The 24,200-nt window shown below is 35.9% G+C and overlaps 1 protein-coding gene and 1 long non-coding RNA gene across 3 annotated transcripts in view; one reads left to right on the forward strand and one right to left on the reverse strand.

Annotated features, from left to right (window-relative positions):
- Nucleotides 1–10,620, forward strand: part of LOC103473833 (uncharacterized) — a 119,757-nt gene extending 109,137 nt beyond the window's left edge. Inside the window, exon 5 of the long non-coding RNA XR_001777146.1 lies at nt 9,259–10,620. This is a non-coding gene — a long non-coding RNA (uncharacterized LOC103473833). The remainder of the gene's footprint in view (nt 1–9,258) is intronic.
- Nucleotides 1–24,200, reverse strand: part of astn2 (astrotactin 2) — a 270,497-nt gene that overhangs the window by 206,518 nt on the left and 39,779 nt on the right. For both annotated transcript variants that reach the window (XM_008424385.2, XM_008424384.2), the window contains exon 2: nt 23,343–23,530. In XM_008424385.2, the coding sequence (XP_008422607.1) occupies nt 23,343–23,530 (188 nt within the window). The remainder of the gene's footprint in view (nt 1–23,342; nt 23,531–24,200) is intronic.

Genomic DNA, 24,200 nt, shown 5'->3' on the forward strand with positions numbered 1-24,200 from the left:
GTCTTGCTAATTGCCAATAATTTCCATCTGTTGTCTATTCCATTTGCACAACAGCAGGGGAAATTGATTGTCAATCAGTGTTGCTTCCTAAGTGGACAGTTTGATTTCACAGAAGTTTGATTTACTTGGAGTTATATTGTGTTGTTTAAGTGTTCCCTTTATTTTTTTAAGCAGAGTATAAATATATATATATATATATATATATATATATATGCGCCCCAGTCTTTCTGCCCCGGTCTTTCTGCATGGAGCTTGCATGTTCTCCCTGTGCATGCGTGGTTTTCTCCGGGTACTCCGGTTTCCTCCCACAGTCCAAAAACAAGACTGTCAGGTTAATTGGTCTGTCTAAATTGCCCCTATGTGTGAGTGCGTGTGTGCATGGTTGTCTGTCCTGTGTGTCTCCGTGTTGCCCTGCGACAGACTGGCGACCTGTCCAGGGTGACCCTCGCCTCTTGCCCGGAACGTTAGCTGGAGATAGGCACCAGCAACCCTCCCGACCCCACTAAGGGACAAGGGCGTAAATGGATAGATATATATATATATATATATATTTATATATATATATAAACATTTTTCTTCTTTTTTTTTTTTATCCAACACAGAGATGGAAAAGAAAGGAAAACAGAGAGAAAATGGGGAAAAGGCTTAAAGGAAAATAAGAAGATAGGAGTAAAGCAGAAAAGCGTCAAGAGTCAATACCCCTTGGGCAGTTTGCTTCAACAACTGCCTAAAGACAAACAACAAAATAAAAAAACCAGCGGAAATAACAATAAATGAATATATAACAATTATAACATCACTGAAAAGTACACAGTTAATACGTGATGTATTTAGTAGCAACTACTGCCTAAAATAATGTATCAATGAAAAACACCTGAATCTAAACCCCTGTGGGTGTGTGTGGTTTTGAGAAGGATTGTATTTATTAGACTCTTCCATAAGAATTTTATAAGGGTTTCATGAGGAACCCCTAGTCGCCAACACTGCAGTCACGAGCCCACCATGGACACAGAGACCCGAGTCCCGACGGCACACCAACTCCAGCAGAGGCCCGACAGAGCCTGGGGGCCAAGGCACACTTTATGCTCCCAGGTCCAAGTATCGCCTCCCCAGAGGTGCAACCCGTCCCTGAACCCAGGAGATGGTTCCCTTAATTTCTTTGTGGAGAAAAGCACACTGCCTGCAGTAGCAGAGAAGCAGATCAACTTGGACCTGGATCAGACACAAGGCCCAGATACCGGCCCCGTCCCCATCCAAAGTAAATGAGCGTGATGCATTTATGCAGGTGGCAGTAGAGCCACGGGGGGCAGAGAAGTTCAATTTTTACACAGATTGTCTGTCTCAAGTCACGACATGGTTAGAGTTGTACCAAATGTGAAATAACATATTGTTTATAAAAATTACATGCTGCAGTTTTAAAGGGTAATACAAAATGCATAGCACTTTTTAATATCTTTGCTCACTGAAATCTGACAAAAAGCTTAATGTATTGTGGAGACATAATTTCAATCAGCAATGTTGTATCTCTTTTACAAAGGAAGATTAGACTGTATACACCGTGTTTTGAAACATTTGTTACATAATGATGAGTTAGACAGCTGATTTTTTTTTACTTAATAACCCATCATGACACTTTTCCCCTAGCTAATTGGTCCTTTGATGTTCAATTTGTGCTGCCAGTATTCCTCCACCTTTGTCGAAATGCAACATTTTTCACTTAAGCACCTAAGTTCCCCCAGCAGTTCCCCAAGAGCCAGTAAATAACTTAAGAAACTAAAAATGACTGAAGGCCCCAACCTAATCATAAACTCTAATTATAATATGATTGAAAGCTGAATAAAATTCTACATCTTAGCTAAAAATGAAATGTTGACCTTTACATTTTGTCCCTCTTGCCAGGGAAACTAATACATTTCCAGTTTTCACTCCTATCTCATGCCTTTTTCATTGTCTCATGTCTTCTCCCTTCATTACTCTCCATCTCTGTCCTTCCCTTTTACAGGCCACAGTTCTCCATCACACAGAATCAAATGATTTAAGGGCTGATAGTGCTAGTTTGAGGTCTGGCTTTCTGAATTATAACAGTTAGGGTTGATTCGCCAGTGCAGTTCTCCCGCCTACCTGATAATTCTCTCCCAGGGTTTCTCTTGCTGTAGCCGATGCCCTATACACCCACGACTTTCCTTTCTTAGACAGAAAAACAACAAGGCTTGTTCTAGGCTCTCGACACTCAGGGCCTATAGTGAAGGATGGACTCTGCATTGATATCATACATTATGATGATTACTTTTCAGCTCTGTAGGGAAGGATGTTTATAAATATGTAGCAGTTGCAGAGCAAAGCCATTTTTTAAAAAAGGTATCATTCCAAAAGATCCCTTTTATAAAAAATGTTTCAGTTTCTTAGACTTTTAAGAAAGTACTTTGTGATTAATGGCAATGGAGAGAAAATGTAAAGACTAAGCAGACAAATGAAACAATATGAATGTCCTGCTTTCAATCACCCACTTAAGCACTAAATTGTAATATGATGTGCGAAGCTATGAACAACATTTACAATTTTTCAAAATTGCATGAACATAATGAATACACTAGTACAAAAATACCACAGATTCCCAGTAGGCTTTGAGTCTAAGAGTCCATGAGCAAGTTTAGCCATATGTAAATGTTCTTTACATTTCCATATGAAAACAGTCACATCATCACAGTCTGTTTTTATTTTTCTACAAAAACACTGTATTCCTTAAGGTGAAATAAGCATTAGTGAGTCGTTCTTTAAATCATGGCCTATGGCTGTGGAAGTTTTGCATATTCCAAAGTAATTAAATAGCAGACCACAGCAATCTCTCGTGAATTACCTTACCATACAAATACTAAAATTATAGCATTGATGAAATCTAAGAATTTTTAAAACAGTAAAATAAAAAAAAATAAAAAAGTTGTAAATAACTATGGTAGGTAAAAAAAAAAGAAAAGAAGATGGCGTCATACCACTTTTAAGATAAAGTCTGGTGTATTATGAAAATGCAGCATGGCTTCCTTATTACTGTGCTAATTTAGCATTGCTCAAAAAAAGGAGAGATTACATTGCCCTCACATGCAGACCCCAACACATCTACCCAAACCATGTTATGGCTCTTTCATCAGACAAATAATAGGGTTCACATTCTAGCCGCATATGTCAACTGTAAGCAAATATGCCCTGGCCCCCCCACTCCCTCTTTTTGACATTTCCAGGGACGAAATGTGATTAGAAAGGTAATGTCAATATTTGCAGTTGCGTCACGAGAGCTCAATCCAGGACTGCCAAGGCTGATAATAACAAGGTAGTGCAAGGGTCTGGACAATGAGGCCCTTGGGGTGACTTTGATTGAGAAACATGCTTTGGCTGAGGAGAAAAGGGGCCAGAAAATGGATTTTTGCTTTTGTTAAGGTGCAAGTATAGACAAGCAGACAATAGTGCATACTTGCAAAGGGCAATGAGTGGGGAAATAATGGGGAACACATACTTGATTTGCTTCCCCGTTTTACTTGCGGACTATATTTTCAAAACATTATTTTTGAAGTTTACAAAGATTGCCTTGTTCTTCTGGTGTTCCTGTAAGGTACAACTGTGTGGTATTTAACAGAAGAGGGAGAAAAAAAAATCTAAATCTGTGAAATGAATGACTTTGCTCTCTGTTGCATATTCTTGTGTGGAAAGCTTCTGGGTGAAATGGAGTTAGGTGCCATTATAGGTGTTTTTATGTGCTAGTCTCTACATGAGCCTGTGTATTTCTACCATAGGCAGCGCAGAACTTGGCTCTTGTAATAGCCCTTTTCATTTATCTTGAAGTGAGACCTGCAGCTGTCGGCCGAGTGCTACCGCAACAGCTTTGTGACAGTGGACCTGTCAGTGAAAGGCAGCAGCTAAAGAGGAGTGTAGCCTTTGTCCATTCAAACTATGGTCCAACAAAAAGTCCCTTTTGTCCTCCGTCCTGCACTTTACCACATCAAAGCCTCCTTCTTCTGGTCTACATATCAGAGCACACCAACTCCAGTTCAAAGGCAAGTTGACAAACATATTTAAGGCAATTAATGTCAAACAGTTTACATTAAAAATCTAAGTGAAAAAGTATGTTCCCGTCTTGAATCTTTTCATAAGATTCTACTGGATGACAAGGTCTGAATACCTCTTCAAAGACACACTTCCAACGACACAGATGTTCCCAATTTAGTTCTTAAATCATTGATGGCGGCTTCCAGTTCCCATCTGCTATCATTAGTGTTAAGAGGAGGGCAAAACAAGCAGCTCAAACGCTCATTAATTTAACATTTGTTTAAAATTTTGACAGTTGACTTTGAAAGAGCCTTATGAAGAGAACTAAATAAAACAAATCAATAATATTTTGCAAAGGATGTCTAGCTAGTTGAAGTCTGATCCATATGTAGCTTAAAGGCAAGGATATCAAACTTCACAAAAGGGTCTAAATGCTTAAACTTAATATTTATTCATAAAATAAAGAGGAGGAATACACCATGCCCACCAAATATTTGCACAAATATCTCATAAGAGCTAGATTAATATACACCATGTACGATTCGGAGCAGATCGTATGATATATGTGAAAACTGGACCCAAACTGTTGAGCAGCTTGGCCACGCCGCTTTCAATTCCAATGATATAGTCAAATTTCATGTGCGCTTGATGCATTAATTTGGTGCGTTTCTATATCCGCAGGCCTCTAAAAAGCCACTTCATTTCAGAAAGGAATAATAAGAAACACTATAGCTACAATAGGCCTTCACAGTGCTTTCGCTGTACCAGCCTGAAAAAGGGAAAACAAATGTACAGTGGGAAAATAAGCATTTATTCTCCTGCTGGTTTCTAAATGTACTCTCTTAAAACCAATAACGCAGCCTCTGCATGCATCTTATGCCATCTTAATTTTATTAGGAAGAAACAGAAATTTCCCAAAAATTCAGAAAGCGAGAATAATTTTTTGTTGATTAGCAATTAGACCATATTATCCATTTTATAGTTGCGTAGAAACTCTCATACCATGAAATCTTTTGCTTTGGTTTCAACAAATGTGGAGGACACAATGTAACATGTAAATTAACTTATAGAAGGGAATAAATTAACCACAGTGGCTCAAAGGTCTATCTTTAGCAACAGACAGTGCTGTAGGGCTTAGCGCAATTCTACCCACTTCAGGTCAGATATGTGCGATTATCATTCTGCAGAATCAGATAATTCTGATTACTGTTGGAAGGCAAACAACAGTTTGAGAGAGAGAGAGACATGAAAGTGACTTTTTCCCAATGGGATGTATGCATTTACAAAAAAAAAGAATGACAGAAAAGAAATGGATAAACTAAACAGAGCAACATAATGTGTAATGATGAGCTGAGCAACAAAAGAAAAACGTACAGGCTACAAATATTTACAGTTGTATAGACAGATGGTAATATATTATTTTGCTGTTCTTTTCTCTTCATTTTGAGATTATGTATGATCCAGTTTTAACACAACATATTTAGGCAATCGCTCTTTCCATATTTGTGATGATCCTATCAAGCCACCCTGTGTGTGATAAACTCTTGTGCTTGTTCCCAGCCTCTGGCTCAAGAAGGGTAGAAATTTCCCTGGACGTTGAAAGAATCATTTTTCTAAAGTCACTGAAATGTAAACTTGATTTTTTTTCAGTAAATTTCTATACATTGAGTTAATAAAACATGTAAACACACTCATTTAGGAATATCTTCATTAATATGGTGATAACTACTACAAAACATTCCTATAATGACATACAAGGACTTGAGAGCACGTAAATGAAAAAAATAAATAAATAAAAAAAGATTATCCTATTATCCTCTCCCTTCAGCACTTGTTATGCTCCTTAAACCTTGTGGTCTCAGTCAGTTACAGTTACCCGGGCAACAGGACACATAGAGAGAAAAGGTGATTGAATGTGAAAAAGGGAAAGAAGTGAGACACAAAGATGGAGGGAATGCTCTACTTGAGTTTAGTCTTTCACAAGGCAAACTTTATGGTATTTTTACGTTCGTCATAACTGGAAATGAGGACAGAACTAGGTTTTATTCATAGCTCTTGCCCAGTTGAATAAGTCCTATTCAGATTTGGACTTGACGCATGTCTGAAAAAAATGACATCCAACTTGTATATATAACTTTAGGGATGAGGAAATTAACTAAGTAAACGCAACTCAGGGCTTCAATAATTTAGTCATGTTTTGAAACAGTGTTTATAAAAGATGTAGAGATATTTATTTTTTTTGTTTTTTTTATTTTGATCTGCTTATATAAAAGATGAAAGCTATGTTTGTTACTAGAGTCTGTAGCTCTGGTAGGTTCTCCATTTGTAGCCGTTTATGCTGTGGAACAGCGTCACCTTCTTATTAATGGTGCCTAATGTTTGAGAAAACAACTCCAGCTCGCATGGCATAACACTGAGAAATGATAAAAGTGAATAAATTTCAATATTTTGCAACTGTTTTACAAGAGCTATTTCATTTTTTTTGTCACAGTAATCAAGCAGTAGATTGCACTTAATACAAGTAGATGCAAACATGCCCCACTAAGTCCAGAAGATGGGAGCATTTGTTCTCTCTTAAGCCAGAAAGACAGGACAGGCAAAAGGGAATCCATTAAGCAGTAATAGCGGAGTGACGCAACCAGTTAAAGGGTTCATTCAGAGTTTTAGAACAGGGTTTTCTGCAAAAAGGTTTCTTTAAAAAGGTTTTGCCAGTCAGACAATCATGTTCCTATGTAGAGCTGGTAGTCAATTCTGGCAGCTTTATAATCTGCTAGTCCGCGCTAGCTCCCCCCAAAAATGGATTTGGATTTAGTATCAGATTCTCTGTTGTGCAACAGCGATGAAAATGTTATGTTCCTGCACTTTCCAGATATTATAGTCGTTTGAACATTATCAGAGCAAACTCAATCTGCTGATCCACAAAACTCAGGTGATAACTTCAAAGAACCTCACTTCAAAAAGATCTAAAGAAGCCCTTTATCAGAATTATTCAGAGGGGGGAAACAAAGAGCATTGATTAAGATAAAAAAAAAAGTCTCAAATTGTTTTAAGGTGTCTGCAAAAATATACTGTTCTACTCTGTGATTATAACAAGATGTGTGCTCCCCAGATCCTCCATCTCATTTTCCTCCTCCATCCCCCTGGACATTTTGTATCACCCTGGGCTCAACAGCCGAGCAAAATAGAGATTTCTCAGTGCAGTGCTGCATTGTGCAAGTAGATCCACATGTCTGGGTCTGGCAAAGTTAATTCATTTGTGTTCTGTTTATTCCCCTGGCAAAGTATCTGTGTATCTATGTTCTAATCGAAATCATATAGTTTGTATGGCGAATATTAAAAAGAAACCAAATAATTTTAAGGACAACTTGGATAATTTACCTGATTTTAAGTGCAAAGGCAAATACATCTAGAAGGCCTTACTTAAAGGGAAGATAAAGTTTACCTTAAATAAAAACCAGCAGTGAGAATTGCCATGTTCCTCCACCACTCCAACTTAGCATTCATTTTCAGCAAATGGTATTTTTTTATGAAGTCTGTGTAAACAGCTTTCATCTTTGAGAATGCGATGCCAATTTGACTCAGACAGACACTATTTACTCATTATTGCCATTGTAGGACTAAGTCTGTCTCCAATTTCAAAACTAATAGACACTAAATGGCCGTCTCCACACACTTATAATCTGCAAATACCTTTGTGACATTTCCTTGTAAGTATGTATCTTTAGATCTCTTCAATCCAGTGTCGTAACAAAATATATAGCATTTTTAAACTCGGCCTTAGAAGTACATCAAATATAACATAAGAATTGAGGGTTTTGACAAAATAACAGCGTGTCATATATAACAAGAATTTCAGCATAGTGTTAGAGAAATTCAGTGTGTATAGTGGTAAGGCTGAAACTAAGTGGCAGTACATTTAAATAAATTTTGATGGTGTGCCAACACTGAAAAAAAAAAAAAAAATGTATTTGCTAGTAGTGATGTCATAGCCAAGCTTGGACCTAAGCCATCTTGACAGGAGCAGAGTCCTTGAAGCAGAATCAGTGCACCTGGCCATGTGTTTAGTGTCCTGCTAAAATTCAGAAACAGGGTTGTTATGAAAGAGAACATGTGGAAGTCCTGCCAAGATGTTTCCGTATCAAGCTGCTTGTACCAATCCCTTTCTTATCAATACAAGTATAGGCAGAGACACAAAATCAAGCTCAACATATAAGTAACACACTGAGCTTTCGGCATGTTGCTCTTTGCTTTCCAAGTGCATAGATACCGGCAGCGCTTTTTCTGATGACCTAATTAGAAGAAATAAAGACTTTGTGCTTTTGCCTCAAGTGTATCATATGACTCTTACGGTAGCAAAGGGCAAGGTGAAATTATATGCAGACCACTATAAAACTCAAAAAAAGCTTCAGAGATCTTTTCAGTGCAATGTATTAACGGGATGACTGACAGCAGAAAGTACTGATGTAGTTAAATGTTTGTGCTGGCAGTTATTTTTAGTTCCTCTTAAGAACACATGACAAATAACTTTACAGCTCAAATGTTCAGCAAAGATGAGTAAAGCCCAGGATAAAATCTAATCTGTCGAAACAAACAGCAAAAACATTATGGTCCACAGTTCTACGACACAAAACGTACGTGCACAAAAAATGTTTTTTTAATTAAAATGCAATGGTAGGTTTAAATGATATTATATTTTTTATCATTCATTCTTAAATGAACATGCAATGGAGAACCAATTTTAAGTGTAAATGCGAAAACCTCTTTACAAAAAAGTTGCTTTGACTTCTGGAAAGTAATGAAGAGCCAACGTCTTCCTTTAGTGACCCAAGAGATAAAAGGGTGACTCCAATGAGACTGGATGTTGAAGAAAACAAGGCACAATATGTTTTTACCTGTGCTAATTATAGCAGCTTCCGTAAACAATGAACACCTGCGCTAGTCAAGGATTTTCTCCCCCATAACGCAGGCACAATATGTGTGCTTGAATTACTTGTATAACTCTGAAACAGAGTCCTTATGTCAAGCTAAAGAGAAAAGTCCTAGTAAAATTGAAACCCAGCAGAGACGGCTTATATTGTATTCTTATAGACTGACTTTTAGTCATAATTGGAGAAGAAAAAAGAAATAAGAGAGAATAAATGAACCCAGGCAAGGGATTTGTATGTTTTTATTGTGGGTTATTTTCTAATATGCTCTTCTGTTCTGCTCTCTTTTCCCCAGCTGGTCCAGGCAGATGGTGAGACACCCGCTGTGGTCCTATCTGAGATTTTTGCTATTCGAAAAAGCTTCTTTTTTTTTAACCACACTGTTGCCAAAATTTTTCTCAAGGGGAAATTGGCAGGTTTCTTTCTTTAATACGATGAGGTTGTGACCTAGCTATGTCTAGTAGAGATGATGTTACAATTTGGCCTCGTATAAATAAAACCGATTCGAATTTGAATTGAGGGCTCATGGCAGGATTTGCATGGGTGGCTCAGAGAAGCATGAATGCAGGGACATTCATGTGCTCTTGTCTGAGCAGACTGCAGCTGCAAAGTACAAAAAGATTACTCTGACAGCTACATGTCTGTCTGTCAAGCCTGCAGTTTCACATTGTCTGAATGTCAATTTGCCAAATCTGCCAATTCCAGCACTTTCAACAAACACAATATTTACAAATCTGTCAGGGTAAGGTTTTGCTACAAGTGTCAAATGGTAATGCAATGTAATTTGCCAGTCTTGTTGAATCTGTGGAAGCACTTTTTTATTTTACAGGATTCTTACACCAATTTGGAAAAAAACAGTGAAGGTGTTTTAAAGAAAATATGTTTCTTTTGAAACACTAAAAGAACTGAGCAAAGTGTGCATTGCATTGTTTCCAGTTACATCAGTCTGTCATGGTTAAAAAAAAAGACATTCAAATTATGCAGTTTTAACATAGATTTTTTTTTTTTCCCAAACTCTAAAACATGATTATAAACAGGCTAAAGCATTGTTATGATGATGTGCTGAAGGCAGAGTGTCGGAAAGAGCACTATGTTCTTAAAGAAACAGAGGCCTAATTTAAAGATGTTACAATGGGGAGTCAAATTTCTTCAAAGTCATGTTTGATATATACAACATTTTATAACAACGGAAAGTAGCAGCTACCTGATTGTGCTATAGCATAACACAATGTGTCTGGAAATTACATATTACCTAACTTTAAGCTCACATTGAGCATGAGGGGCACTCAATGAGAGTAGACTGACAGAGTATGTATGTGATGTAAGTTGCAATTGAACAAACTGGTAAGGTTTGTTCAATTGCAACAGGGTACAATTTTTATATAATTACTGTCTTAAATTAAAAAATGTATGTAGTTCATGGTTGCTATTACATAATTAAAAGCACCTTATGAGGTGTTCGCTTGCAGTGAACATCAAACACCACTGCATTTTTTCTATTATCTAGAAGTGGCTGTTGTTGGAGCTACTGAATCAGTAAAACTGATTTAATGGCTCAAGCAAATGATGAAACTCAAAATATGTTCTTATCCAATTTCCATCCAGAATTCACATTTGCAGAAAAAAATCTTTCACACTAGCAAAAAAAAAAAAAAAAAAAAAAAAACCACACACATATCCCACTAAATATTTCTTTCTGAAAACACAATTATTATTTTTTAGAGCACATTGTGAAAATTAGGTAAATGGCCAAAATGAGACCGAGACTTGATTAACCAGTGTTTATGAGCTGTGATGATGTGCTATAAAATAGTCTTATTAACTGAACACAGGAACAATTAACTCTTCCAGAAAATCCCTTTTCAATATGCTTTTTTTTTTTTTTCTAATTCTCTAGTAATTCCACTCTGGAAGGTCTGTCTCGGTTTCCTAAGCTGCAAGCAAGTGCATGTTTTAATTCCAAGTTATTTTGTATTCATTTTGCATTAACACACATGTATAAAATTACAGAAACCAGAAGGTGACTGAAACAATTAAACCCTAGAGGCAATTAAAATGTAACTTCCTCTGACTTTTCATGAGATAATTGAAAGTGTCCTCAGTCGTAGTGCTATTACGCCTGTCTGTGTTAGGGCCTGGTGAAAACTAATTTCTACAGCACCTGAGTTTAATGCTGCCAAAATAGCCTAAAATATCTCTTTGATCCAGCACACTAGTGGCTATATATTATCAGTGACTGTTTAATTATACAGAAGCCATTTGAGCCATGTAGGGTGCTGAATCTTCACACTCATTGATCATACAAGAGACAAGAATAATCTTACCTTCATTTTTCAGGAACCCTGGAATATTAAAAGGACCTCAGACATAGGCGCAAGAGTAGAAAATGAGCCAAATTAATTATAAAAATGCAGGAAATTTCTGTTTTGTTATTGTTCAGTTTTACTTTGAATTATTAATTTTATTTTCATGGCTGATTAATTAGTGCTTTCAATGTAATGTCCAGACAGTCAGCATTAAAAAAAAGGACTTGTACAGATTTCATTAGATGTTGTGCTTCAGATGGTCAGACCCCCTGAAACAGGCGATTATTTTCATCAATGTGGGAAATGAAAGTCTGTAAACTGTCAGCTTTTATTGCATCTCATTTTAGTAAAGTACTACCTGTCCTCCCAGTGAACTCAAATATGGCATTTCCTTGAAAAATGCACCACACGACACAAGTACACACAACATGACGGATTGCTGTTCCCTCTGAACTTCACATTCAGAATTCCACACACTACATCATTCCCAATAATGATAAGAAAGTAATGTAATTATATTCCTTCTACAATTTCCTTCTCTGAAATAAAACTTTCTCTAATGCATAATTATTTGGGCATCGGAAGGTTTTTTGCTGAAAAGATGTTTGTGTGCACACGTGTGTTCAGAGTTGCAGAATGAAAGCTTTGTTAAAGAGCCCGTTTCATTGCATCCCAGGGGTCTGATCAAACCACGGATGTTGCTTCTTTCCAGAGGCAAACTGTCTGTTTTTAGATGGTAATATTCCTGCAAATCATCTTCCCACATTTTTTTTTTCTTCAGAAATGAGAATGGGCCTTCAGAAATTATTTAAAAGTCAATCAGTCATCTTTGCCTCCAATGGTGCAAGTAGATTTATTACTTGGTGTTTATATATTCCTAACATAACTCACTTTTTCCACTATATAAATATATCTATCCATACAGACAGACAGGAAAGAAGAGAGGAAAGTTAGGAATAATATTTCAAAACATAGCATTAGCATTCTCACCTTTGCACAGAATATTGCAAAGGCTAAGTTGTATTACAGAGATTATGCTTGCATGTAGAACAGTGGCAGATTTGCAAACTTTTTGAATGCAGCAGATTGACTTTTAATCAAATTGAGACTCTTTTAGCATCTAAACAGGAAGATTTATTCTTCTGTAATGAACAGACTCCACATACAATAATTCATATCAAATAGTTCAGGTATCGCTGAGTAATTAATAGCTAGCTCTTAGATTGAGTTCCTCACCAACGGCTATAATATCCCTTCAAACCCAATAAGAATTATTTTAACATGCTCCATTTAACATTACAAATTAGATGAAATGACAGAATCTATTCACAGATGGGTTTTAATTCTCTAAAACAGTGTTTTTCAACCACTGTGCTGAGGCACACTAGTGTGCCATGAGTGATTGTCAGGTGTGCCGTGAAAATTAGCCAATTTCACCTTCTGTATTTTTCGGACTATAAGTCGCTACTTTTTTCCTAAGCTTTGAACCATGCTGCTTATATCCCGGTGTGGCTTTTCTGTGGCTTTTTTCTTCAGCCACCAGGGGGCTCTTTAGCAGGAAGTGAATCATTGGAAGTAAAAATTGTAAATCAAAGAAGAATGTGGTAATTTTCATTTAGAACAAGCACATGCTAGCAGCAGGCATGACAGAGAAATATTTTCAAACTCATATGATGCAGTTTTTAAGTTGAGGGCTGTCGATCTGGCACTACAGGAGGGAAATAGAGGCGTTGCATGTCAGCTCGGCGAAACCATTGTTCGGCTTTGGAGACGGAGGGCTGCGTCCTTAATAAATCCAGCAGATTCATTAGGACGCAGTCCTCTGCTGCCCTCTGCTGGGTCCTTATGGAAAACCGAGAACAGAAGAGATACCAGCGACTTATAGCCCAGTGCGGCTTATGTATGTACATTTCCATTTTTTTTTTTTTTTTTTTAAGGTGTGGCTTATAGTATGGTGCGGTCTATATTCCGGAAAACATGGTAATTGGTCTTAGAATTTTTTTTGAAAATGAATTAATTATCTGCAAATAATGCCATCTTCGAGTGTCTCTGCTGTAGTAGTGGCTAGCGACGTAATCATGTAATTTTCTTACCACTAGATGATACCACTAGATACCACTAGTACAGAGCATTTTACATTAAAACAAGAGAATTAGTTTTAATATACCGCTACCTGAATGTTACAGGTAGTGGTGAGAGCATTGTATCTAGCAAGACTGTGATAACAGTGATGGAAAAGACAGTGAAGCTCGGCAGTAGTTGGAAAGAACATGGGTCCATTTCTCACAACATATCTGTGTGATGTAAGCTTCTCAAGCCTGGTTACTATAAAAACTAAAAACAGACAGAGAGACAGATTTGTTGAGGAAGAGCTTTGTCTTTCTTCAATTTCTGCCAGGAAATCAGCTGTTTTCATCTAAACATGCACAGGTTTCACACCAGGTGGGTAAAATATACAGATATTGACATTTTGTACATGAAACTCTTCATATTGTAACAGTGAATATGAAGTGAAATCTTTCCCAAATATTATTGCTTCTTTCATAATAAGAATTATTTTCTGTATTCTGGCTAAAAGAATGCTTTTGGATTAGTTTCTAAAACACTTTGAAGTTTTCTACAACTTCTTTAAATTTAACACTACATTGTTGTTTCACTGTTCAGGTGTATTTTTGAAGTGGACATGTTAAGTGCAATTTGAAATAAGAAATGTAAAATGTGATAAAAATAAAATGTGTTTATTTGATTCCTATTCAAGACACTTTGATAATATATATATTTAATATAGGCGGCTGGGTCATTGACGTATAAGGATTTCCACCAAGCTAAATTAAAAATGTCAGAAATATTTAAATCCATTGCAATTACTAGAATATTTGAAATGTTGTGCACACAGAAATCATAATTTCACATTCAAATTAGACCTTTTCAAGGGTTTTTTTATCAATATGATTTGGCTGTGGTCCTAAAAAATGTCATTTGGTGCAACCGTGATTTATCTAAAAATAAGTTATTTTCCATGATGTACTAAACATTTGTTTTATAAGTTTCCATTTATTTAAGGTGTTTAGAAACACATTTAAAAATTTGTTTTTTTATTTTTTTGGCAATTATGACAGTTTTCCCCCCAAAAAACCTGTGAAATTCCATTTATAATTGATTTGACCGCTCTTTTTCTTCACCATTTTATCAAAATGTGTTAAAATAATAAATAAATACCAGTCACTTAAGGACACTGCATTAGTGGTTAATATTTATGCTCCAGACACTAGATATTCTATTTTGAATTCAATAAATGTACATTTTTAATCGGTCGCACCAAATGATTTATGGTCACACCACATGTTTTATACAATAAATGTAAGCCAGGAAACAGGTGAAATCATTTTAATACATAAAAATAGAATTGCATTCAGTTATAGTACATTACAAAAATAATACATATAAAACACACCGATTTAATTAATGCAGTAATAAACTTTGTCGTAAACATTTCCAACATATCCCTCATAAAATCAGAATGTACAGGAGATTGCTTTAATTTTATAATTTTAAAAAACTGGAAAGACATTTTCAATCTCCCAAATGTAAGTGCATTAATGAACAAATGTATTAACTTAAAAACCATCATGTTACTCCTGGGTAGAGACGCTCCGATTAAGTTTTTTCCTGCCGATTCTGATCAGTGAGGGCCGATCACTGCCAATCGCCAAAACTGATCACCTGGATTGACTGCTAATTTTTCGCTTAAGGTCTATATGACACCATGTGATCTGGCAAAATGGTTCCATTGGGTTCCATTGATCTGGCAAAATGGTTCCATTTTGCCAGATCAATCGGACCGGTGGGACCATTGGTGACCGATTGATCTGCACACCTCTACTCCTGGGTACTTTAATGCCCGAGTGATCGAAGGAAAATGCTTATTTTCAAGCAATTTTTAGAACCAGGCATTTGTGAACTTTGCCCAGTCTTGGCTGTTCTACTTGGAACTCTATGAGCTTTTGCTGGTTCAGGTTCTGGTGACCATGTGACCAAGTTCTTGTCATCAGACTGTCACATGGTGCCGACTTGGACTTCTTCTCTCACACCTTGAAGTACCTGGGTCACTGTCATCAAACGCTCAGTTTGATGACAGTGGGATCTAGTAAAATAGATAAAAACAATAAATAACAAAATATATGCTATAATTATTCCCATAATGTTAAATGTTCCATTATATTTTTATCATACAATAAAATGCAAAACAATAATAAAACTGTACAAAAACCTATTCTGGAAATAATAATACAAAGTATTGCTTTTGCATTTGAGTCTTGAAATCAAAAATAAAAGCACAGAAACTCTTTTTCAAACACATAAATGTATCATTACAACGGTCGCACCACATTATATTCGGTCGCACCAAATGATATTTTCATGTTCGGTCATTATCAAAAGGCAAATAATTTGCTTCCTTAAAAAAACAACCTAGCTTCAAACACAAGGCAAATATAACATTTATAATCAAAACAGAAAATAGTAGGTATATTTAAATATTAATAGTTTTTTGGTGGTCGCACCAAATGACACCCAAATATGGCAACTACATACCTACTGCTAAAAGTGACACTTTTTCTGAAATTTAAGAAAAATAAACAAACCTGTTTGCTGTATCCAGTGATTCTTGTCAGACTGTTGGATGATTCAACTTCCTGTTTTTGACTGGATTTCAAAATTTAAGTCCAAAAATCAGAATTTTTTGTTGGTCGCACCACATGATATTTTGTAAAATGACATTTTCGGACAAAGTTTGTTTAAATGTTATAATGGAATTATAACTAAAAATGCTTTGAAACTTTGTACAGGATGAAGAAAAGACTTTGAAATTCATGCCAAACAGGAAATAAAATATATTTGAACAGATTTAATGTAATTTTAAAGACATTTTTGCAAAAGTAATTGAGTTTGGACAGTCGCACCGCATGACATTTTGACCCTTCAAAGACTCCAAAAATGGCCAAAAAAGAACAGCTTTAGAAAGGTTAAAGAAGGTGTTAATGGGGGAAATATATTAAATATTTATGGTTTCTTTTTTGAGTTTAAACCTCCATTTAACTGTAAAAAATAGAGCCGGACAAAAAAAATGGGCGTCACGTCTTTGAGCCGGCTACAGAATATTTTTGTTTACATTTTTGGTTGGTGGTGTGCCTCGTGATTTTTTCAATTAAAACAATGTACCTTCGCTTAAAAAAGGTTGAAAAACACTGCTCTAAAACATTTGATTTTCTTTTTTTAAAGTTAATGCTTTAACTCATACCTAGTCCCTTTTTCTCAGACTTGCATTTTTAACTATCAAAACAAAAATATATGAATTTGCATTTAATTATTTTATATACTATTATTCTGCACAAATAAAATATGCAATACTATTCAAGCATTTTAGCTTTTAAATGTATCTATTGTTTTAACACAATAATACTTGATCCCTTACACAAAAACTAACTACAAAACTGATAAAGGTGTAATGCTCCTTTAATTCTGTGTGGTTACTAAGATTCACACATAGGCAGCCATTATTTGCTCTCCTCCCAACAATATGGATCTCTGGTATTTGCAATAACCCATAAAGAAATGTAAATTTTACAAGTCGACACCAAAACAACGTATTTTGTGTGGAAAAAGTGCAAACCTTTTTCACACAAAAAGTGTAAAACACAAGTTCAAAGTGAATTCACTAGTCCTTCAGTTGTTTCTCAGCTAGCTCAACACACATGTAGAAAGTCTGCTAGCATTAGCGTGAAATAGCCTCCAGAAATATGTCCCATTTTCTACTCAATACTAGTCACAAACTGCACTGCAGGACTCACTGGTTGAATCTCGAGTCAATAACCTCTTCAACTCTTAAAGGCAACCAACATATATGCATCAAAATAATGTTTTACTGACCTGTGATACAGAAAAGATGAGACACACACATTCTATTAGCATCAAGAGGAAGGTATAGTCTTCTTCTGTGTCCAACCTCTATGCCACCAATGCGACAGGCGCCTCCTAATGGTTGTATGTGGAATCATGCTGAATAACTGAAATAACACTAAAGATCTTATTACAATGCGAAATTATAAGGATAGAAAATGAAAAAAAATAATGACGGGGTGCCTGTTTTTATATTTTATACCTTTATACAGTATTGATTACTTATACTTTTCACCCCTCTGCTACTTACGTTAAAACAAATAGCTGTGGCACAACGCCAAAATAATTGCCATTTAAAAATGTCCAAAATCATAAATCTGATTTTATTTAAATTGTGAATAGTGCTCCACAAAACTGTCAATGAAACTAATTTTTTTTTTGTTTGGTTTTCTACATTATGAAATGTCTTCAACAGACAAGTGGACATGTCCAGTTACCTTCTACCTCAGCAGTTAGGACTGTCTTCTTATGGATGACTGAGAATCTACTGTTTCACCAGCGCTTGAAGTATAGGTCACAATACCAGAAAATCTTGTAGGACTTGGCCAATAACTATCTGGATCTATTACTTGTTACCTGGCAACTGCTCATTGTCATGTGCCAGGGAAATTTAAGAGCTATCGCCAGCATATTTACTGTATTATGAAGACACTTGGACTATTCCGGCTTTTAGTCTCACCATTGAAATAATATCTGTAAAAAAGTTGTATACACATATATAGCTTTAAATTCAGAATGTGTCAAGATAATGCAATAAAGCTTTGTGTAAACTTAACGTAGAGTTGTTTCACATTATAAAATAAAGTGCATATATACATATTTTTAATTTTTGAACATGACAAATAAAATAAAATGCATGTATATGCAATAGTCCCCAAATTATCTGGCATTGCTAACATGTTGACTGTACCAACAAGCTAGCCAGTAATCATTTTACCTTGTGTTAAAAGAAGGATGTCTGTCGACTGCTGTCACATGACAGAAAGGACAACCAAAAGTAGTGGGAGTCTCAGAAATGCTTGAGTGAGTGAGAAGCTGACAACTCAATGCTTAAAGAATGGAGTTCACAATTCAACCTGGACAAAAACTGACAGCATCAACATTATGATGTTCACAAGAAGAGCCAGGAGACTCCTTAGGGCCATGAAGCCTAACCAGAACACCTTCTATCCCATTTTGAGTACCTCCATATGTTTTCCCCTCTCCTCTCCTTTCCTATTCGCGTTACATTTGAACCCGCTCGACACTGTTTGTGTGGCTGAGATAAATAGAAAGCTAGGTTTAAGAAGGTATTTTCTGAATCTGACACATGACTTAGTTAGCATTTAATTATGCAGGCAGGAAAAACAGCAGCCAAAATAAGGTCTTGTGCAGTGCCGTGTGAAAGGGTTTTGCTTTTTGCTTGTGTGCAGCTTGGATTAAAAATATTACTTGGGAAGGGTTGTATGTTATTCAATCAATAAAACATGATTGAAGATACTGAAGATGCAAAAAGGTATTAATTATAGAAAAAAAGACATTCACGAAGAACTCAGTCCATGTAGTAAACACACTTAAGGTCAAAATTATTCCTACCCCTTGAAGACTGAGCAAAGAACTCCGTTTCTGAAAGAAAATAAGGCAGGCATCTCTCAAACGACATTTGAGCAATATAAAGTTATAAGAAGAAATGCTAATTATCTCTTTTTTTATTTCATTTGTTTCCCCAAAGGATCATACCAAAAAATATGCATACAATTATCATACTCAATGAGCAACATGTGTAGCAGTGTCTGTCTCCAGCGGTTTCATCCAATGGCTAACCTTCCTGGACAGGTTGCCAGTTCATCCTTGGGCAACAACACAAACACTCACTGGACAAACAATCTTGCCCCCACACACTTAAACCTAAGGACAACTTAGAGAGACAAAGTAACCTAAAAGCCTGGACTTTGGGAGGAAAACCAGAGTACCTGGAGAGAACCCATGAATTCACAGGAAGAACATGCCCCAAACATCTCCATGCGAGGATTCTTCTTCATGATCTTTTTGCTTCAAGGCAACAGTGGTACCAACTGAACAACCATAGGCGTAGGAAGTGGGGGGACTGGGGGGCATGTCCCCCCAATATTGGAGAGAGCCACGTTCCCCGCCCCCCAACAATTTCACCGCAGTTGAAGAATTTTAAAATCTTCCACTCGCATGCTTTTATTTTGAAGGCGAACAGTACAGTAGAGGAACAGTAGAGCTAGAATGATGTTGAAGAAAGGTGAAGAAGCTCTGGTGAGATCTTCATTTAGTTTGAAATATGTATTAACTGTTTTTAATTTTTAAATAAACTAAACTATTTTATTATGAGAGGAGCAGGTCAGGGAAGACATAGGAGAGTCAGGTGGAGTTTCAGAGTGTGAAGATATAAAAATTATATTAATTTCAATAAAACCAGAAAGGAGAACGGGTGAAGACTGATGTCAGGTTGATTTCTTTCAACTTTTAAATACTTTTTTTTATTATTTCTTATTGTTAGGAGACAATAAGAAAAGTGCTTGAGAAGAGGTTTAAAAATAAATTAGTGAAAATGTTTGCTAGAGAGTTGAGATGTATAATAAAATATACATCTGAAAATTAAGTTGTTTAAATTCTCATTCTGTATGATAAAACATACTTTTTATATTTAGTTCACATTCAGACATTACTGTAAATTACTGTAGTGTCTGTTGTAAATCCATGAATCCCTGCAGGAACATCAGGCTGCAGAGAGTCAGAGGGAGGCAGAGACAGAAACACATATCTGTAGATATTTCAGTTAAATGTTTGTAACTGAAAATGACAGGGAAAAAACATTTAGGCTTTTTGTTTAAGTGTTTTTTGTGGGTCTTCTTCAGTAAGTTACTGAATGCAGGGCTGGAAAGTGAGACTGAGTTAACAGTGAGGAGCTAAGGTGTCTGTTAGATGTGARAAGTATCATTTTTATTTATTTTGTAGATCAAACTGTTGCACTGATGTAGAGAGTTGTTTAAGAAGAACAAAACTTGTGTTTTAGACTTTAGTTTTATTGGTCAAACTGCTGAGTTTAAAACTGTCGTGTCTTATTTTATGCGCTGTTTAATACTTTGGTTTTAGAAAGAGGTAGAACCTGTTCAATTACCAGTCAATTTATATCAATGTGTTTTCACCAATTGTCAGATGTCTTTTGACCAATAAGATATATCAGAATCTGGTAGCCTGTCGGTGCTACCAGAGTATTTAGCTTGCTAGTTGTGAGGCAAATACTAAAGTGAATGTTCATCCTGGAATGACAGTCATTATACTATGCATAACTTTAATCTGATTATTGGATTGTAGATAGTAACGTGTTAGAATACTTGTTACTGAAACAAGAGTCAGATTAGAGTAACGCATTACTGACGTGTTGATGGCGCAATAGTTTGACATTTCTGCTCAAGCTTTTCACTGATCTGTCAGGTTTCCGATATGCATCCCCCCCAATGACAGACTCGTTCCTACGCCCTTGTGAACAACTGTGCATCCCAAAGTACAAGCATTGAACAAAACCTTAAATAACTTCAAACATTAAATAAAAGCTATAAAAAAATACTCAAAAATGTTAAAATCTTACATGTAACTTAAATATTTTTTGCACATTATCTTTTTGGGGCCGGGGGGTCACGTCATCCTATGAATTCATTGGTTGTGACTTTGGTCTTTGGTATGAAAGATTATGAAGCCTGCTGTAACCAAAACAAAAAAACAAACAAAAAAATATATACCATACCAACTTTATTTATAAAGCACTTTAAAAACAACCACAGCTGATACAAAGTGCTGTACATTAAAAAACAACATAATAAAAAATATAAAAAATACCATATACCAGAAAAATACCAAAATACCAGCCATACAAATATAAAAACTATTACAGTTTAAAAACAAAACATACAATTTAAAACTAGATCCCGCTGGAGTTGAAAGCCGAGTAAAATAAATGGGTTTTAAGATGAACTTTATATGAGCCATCTTCTGCTGACAGATGTGATTTATAAGTCAGCTAGAAAGATTTCCATATTGTAGAATGTGAGAATGTGTAGAACTTCTTCAAATAAATGTCAGGTACAAAAAGAAAATCTGAAAGAAATCTGAAAACATGAAATAATGATGGGAAAAATGGCTTGCACTCTTAGAGTTTAAATCAATAAAAATCTAATTTTCTTCTGACAAGCAGAGTATGCAAAAAATTCCACATCACTGGATTATGGGACTGTTGGCATTCTTTTGAAACTGTCAAAAGACAGATCATGAAAAAAGGATACTGCAATGAAATTTACCATTATTGTATTTAAGTTTGCAGAAGGAAGGATCCCAGTATCTTGCAAGTAATCACAGGGGAAAAGATTCACATGAAATACATGCGATAATGAATAAATATCTAACATGTATCTTGTAGCAAACATATTGATGAGAACTATCCTTGCCTGTTATGGGTTTTTCTCCTTTTAAAAATGTCTTATTACGGTAAGTTATATTTTTTATGACTTTCATTACTTGCATTAACCTAAAATGAATACCCATTTGAAGATCCCTGTTTCAGACCCATGGGAACAGGAAGATGTAGGTGAATGAGATACTCTAAATATACCCACTGAAGCATTAAAACATAACTTTAAAGTCCTGTTTAATTAAAAAAAGTAATAATAATTTCATGATAAGCCAATCTTTAAAACACCACTGAAGAAGGGACAAAAATGGTTTAAGAAAAAGCTGAACACTTAGGGCTTTAAGCAGAGGAAGTAAGAGGAACTGAGGTGAAAACCGCAGAGGAAAAGGACAGCTAAAGACAGGCAGGTTACAGAAATAGAGGAGGAGGAGCAAGAAGAAAAGGTGAGGAGGGAAAGAAGTTAGCAGCAGAAAAGGTGTGACACATGAGAATTAATCTGAAAAGTCGAACACATGAGCAAAGTGTTGAGTACAGAGGCTGATGAAGAAGATGACTGGGAGAAGTAGGCAAATCACAGTAAAAACAGCTCATAGGATGTCAGAATGCATCCATAAATCTAAATGATTTACAAATGGAGATTTTGAAAAGTTCTAAAGAAAGAAAATAGCACATCAAAAAATATTGAAGAGGTGGTACTAAAACCTCTAGTCAGACAAATAATTTTGGTAGTGGCAAACAAAGTAGCAAAAATAAAACTGTAGAACATCAATAATGTGACTTGTGGTGTTAGTGATAGAAGCGACGGCTTATACTCTGAGACATCAATCATACCGCAGCAAAGCAATAAACCCGTGCTGCAAAATGTTCAAAAACGCATACCTTCATATGCAAAGCGAGATACAAGAAACAAAACCCAATCAAACTGAAACTATAACCACCTGCTTAAAGCTGCAGTGGGTAACGTTCACAAAATTGTGTAATTTTTATGTATATATATATATATATATATATATATATATATCAAAGTTACTGCAGCTTTAAAGTTAGAAAATTCATAATTCACAGACATTAATTAACCAGATTCCAGGATCCATGAAAAAAATACAGCACGATAATTAAACGCTCAGCTCGAATAATTCAAGATCTTAGCCTTCACACCCACACTTGACCTTGTCTATGACGCCATAGGCCTGTTTCCAAACTCTTTAACAGCACACCCCACTTCAATGCCTTTGAAAACCCAGAGTTTACAAGAGATGTCAGACATCTGAAAAACTGATTGCCACATTCATAATCTCAAAGAAAAACCTCTCACAAAGTATAAACTGTCTAAACATAGACTAAAGTGGCTGGTAAGCATTACCTTCAAACCATCAATGATGGAGGACCTCTTTAAACATATCAGTTTGTGGGAAAGTAATGGATTTTAAATGAAATCATGTCATCAAAAAAAGCTTGTGATAACATCCTGAAAGAAAAAAAAGAAAAAAAAGCTATCATATCGAATCTATTTTGTAACCCAATCAACGTTTTACTGGAGTGTGTGTGTGGATGTTAAAACTTTAAAACAGGACCGCATCTAAGATATCTTATAGAAAGGAGTCAATGAGAAAGCATGCATATTGTTGAAAAAAAGAAAGTTTCAAACTCGTAGAATACAGACCATGTTTTACAGCCATTATGTCTCAGTGGAGAACCTACCATAACTGAGATGTGAAGCAGATGCATGTGCTCGTGCAGTGCGTGAGCTGGCTCCCGAGCTGTGGGCTGTGTCGTCTGTGCCAAGAGTTCAGGCTCAGTCATGGAGACGTGGAAGTACAGCGTCCCGTTTTCCAACCACTGCTGCTTCCAGTGCACCTGAGAAATATCCTCTCCCGTACCTGACATCTCTGAAAATCAAAAATAAGAAAAACAGTTTTTCATATAAAAATGTAATAGATATAACTGAAAAAAAAAATAGAGGAAACATGCAAATTGTAATAATAAAAAAAAAAAAAAGAGCATTAAGGCTTTGGTATAGGTCTCTTTTTTTTTTAATAATACAAAATTTTAATATGGTCGCCTGTTCCGATTTTTAACGTCAGCCTGTTTTGTCCATTCCAGTGTTGTTTTTCTGTTTGTTGGGATCTTACTTTTTGTCCAAGTGTCAATCATTCAGCTGTTGCAAAATGCATCAGCATGATGCTTCCTCTCCCATGCTTAACAGTTGGTTTAGCATTCTTAGCTTTTAAAGTCTCATCTTTACTCTTCCAAATATTGTGGCCAGGCCACTTTTCTGCAGAAAGTGACACAGTTTGACAAATTTATAATAGGCTGGAGTCTTGGTGGTGAGCTGTTATTCAACATTCTAACCAATTTTCTTTCATGTGAGAGTAACAGCAGGAAACCAACCAAGTTATATTAGCTTTACCGTAGGAGTCAAATATCTGTCCAGAATCATGCGAGGTCCTTGTTGTGGGCTCAATGATTCTGTTTTGTTCTCTCATCATTGAAGTCGGAAGCTGTATGAACAATCCACCGTCGCAAAAAAGTTCTAAAAGCCCAAAATTAACCATTTCC

This window comes from Poecilia reticulata, linkage group LG12, assembly GCF_000633615.1.
Source record: "Poecilia reticulata strain Guanapo linkage group LG12, Guppy_female_1.0+MT, whole genome shotgun sequence".
Lineage (NCBI taxonomy): Eukaryota > Metazoa > Chordata > Actinopteri > Cyprinodontiformes > Poeciliidae > Poecilia > Poecilia reticulata.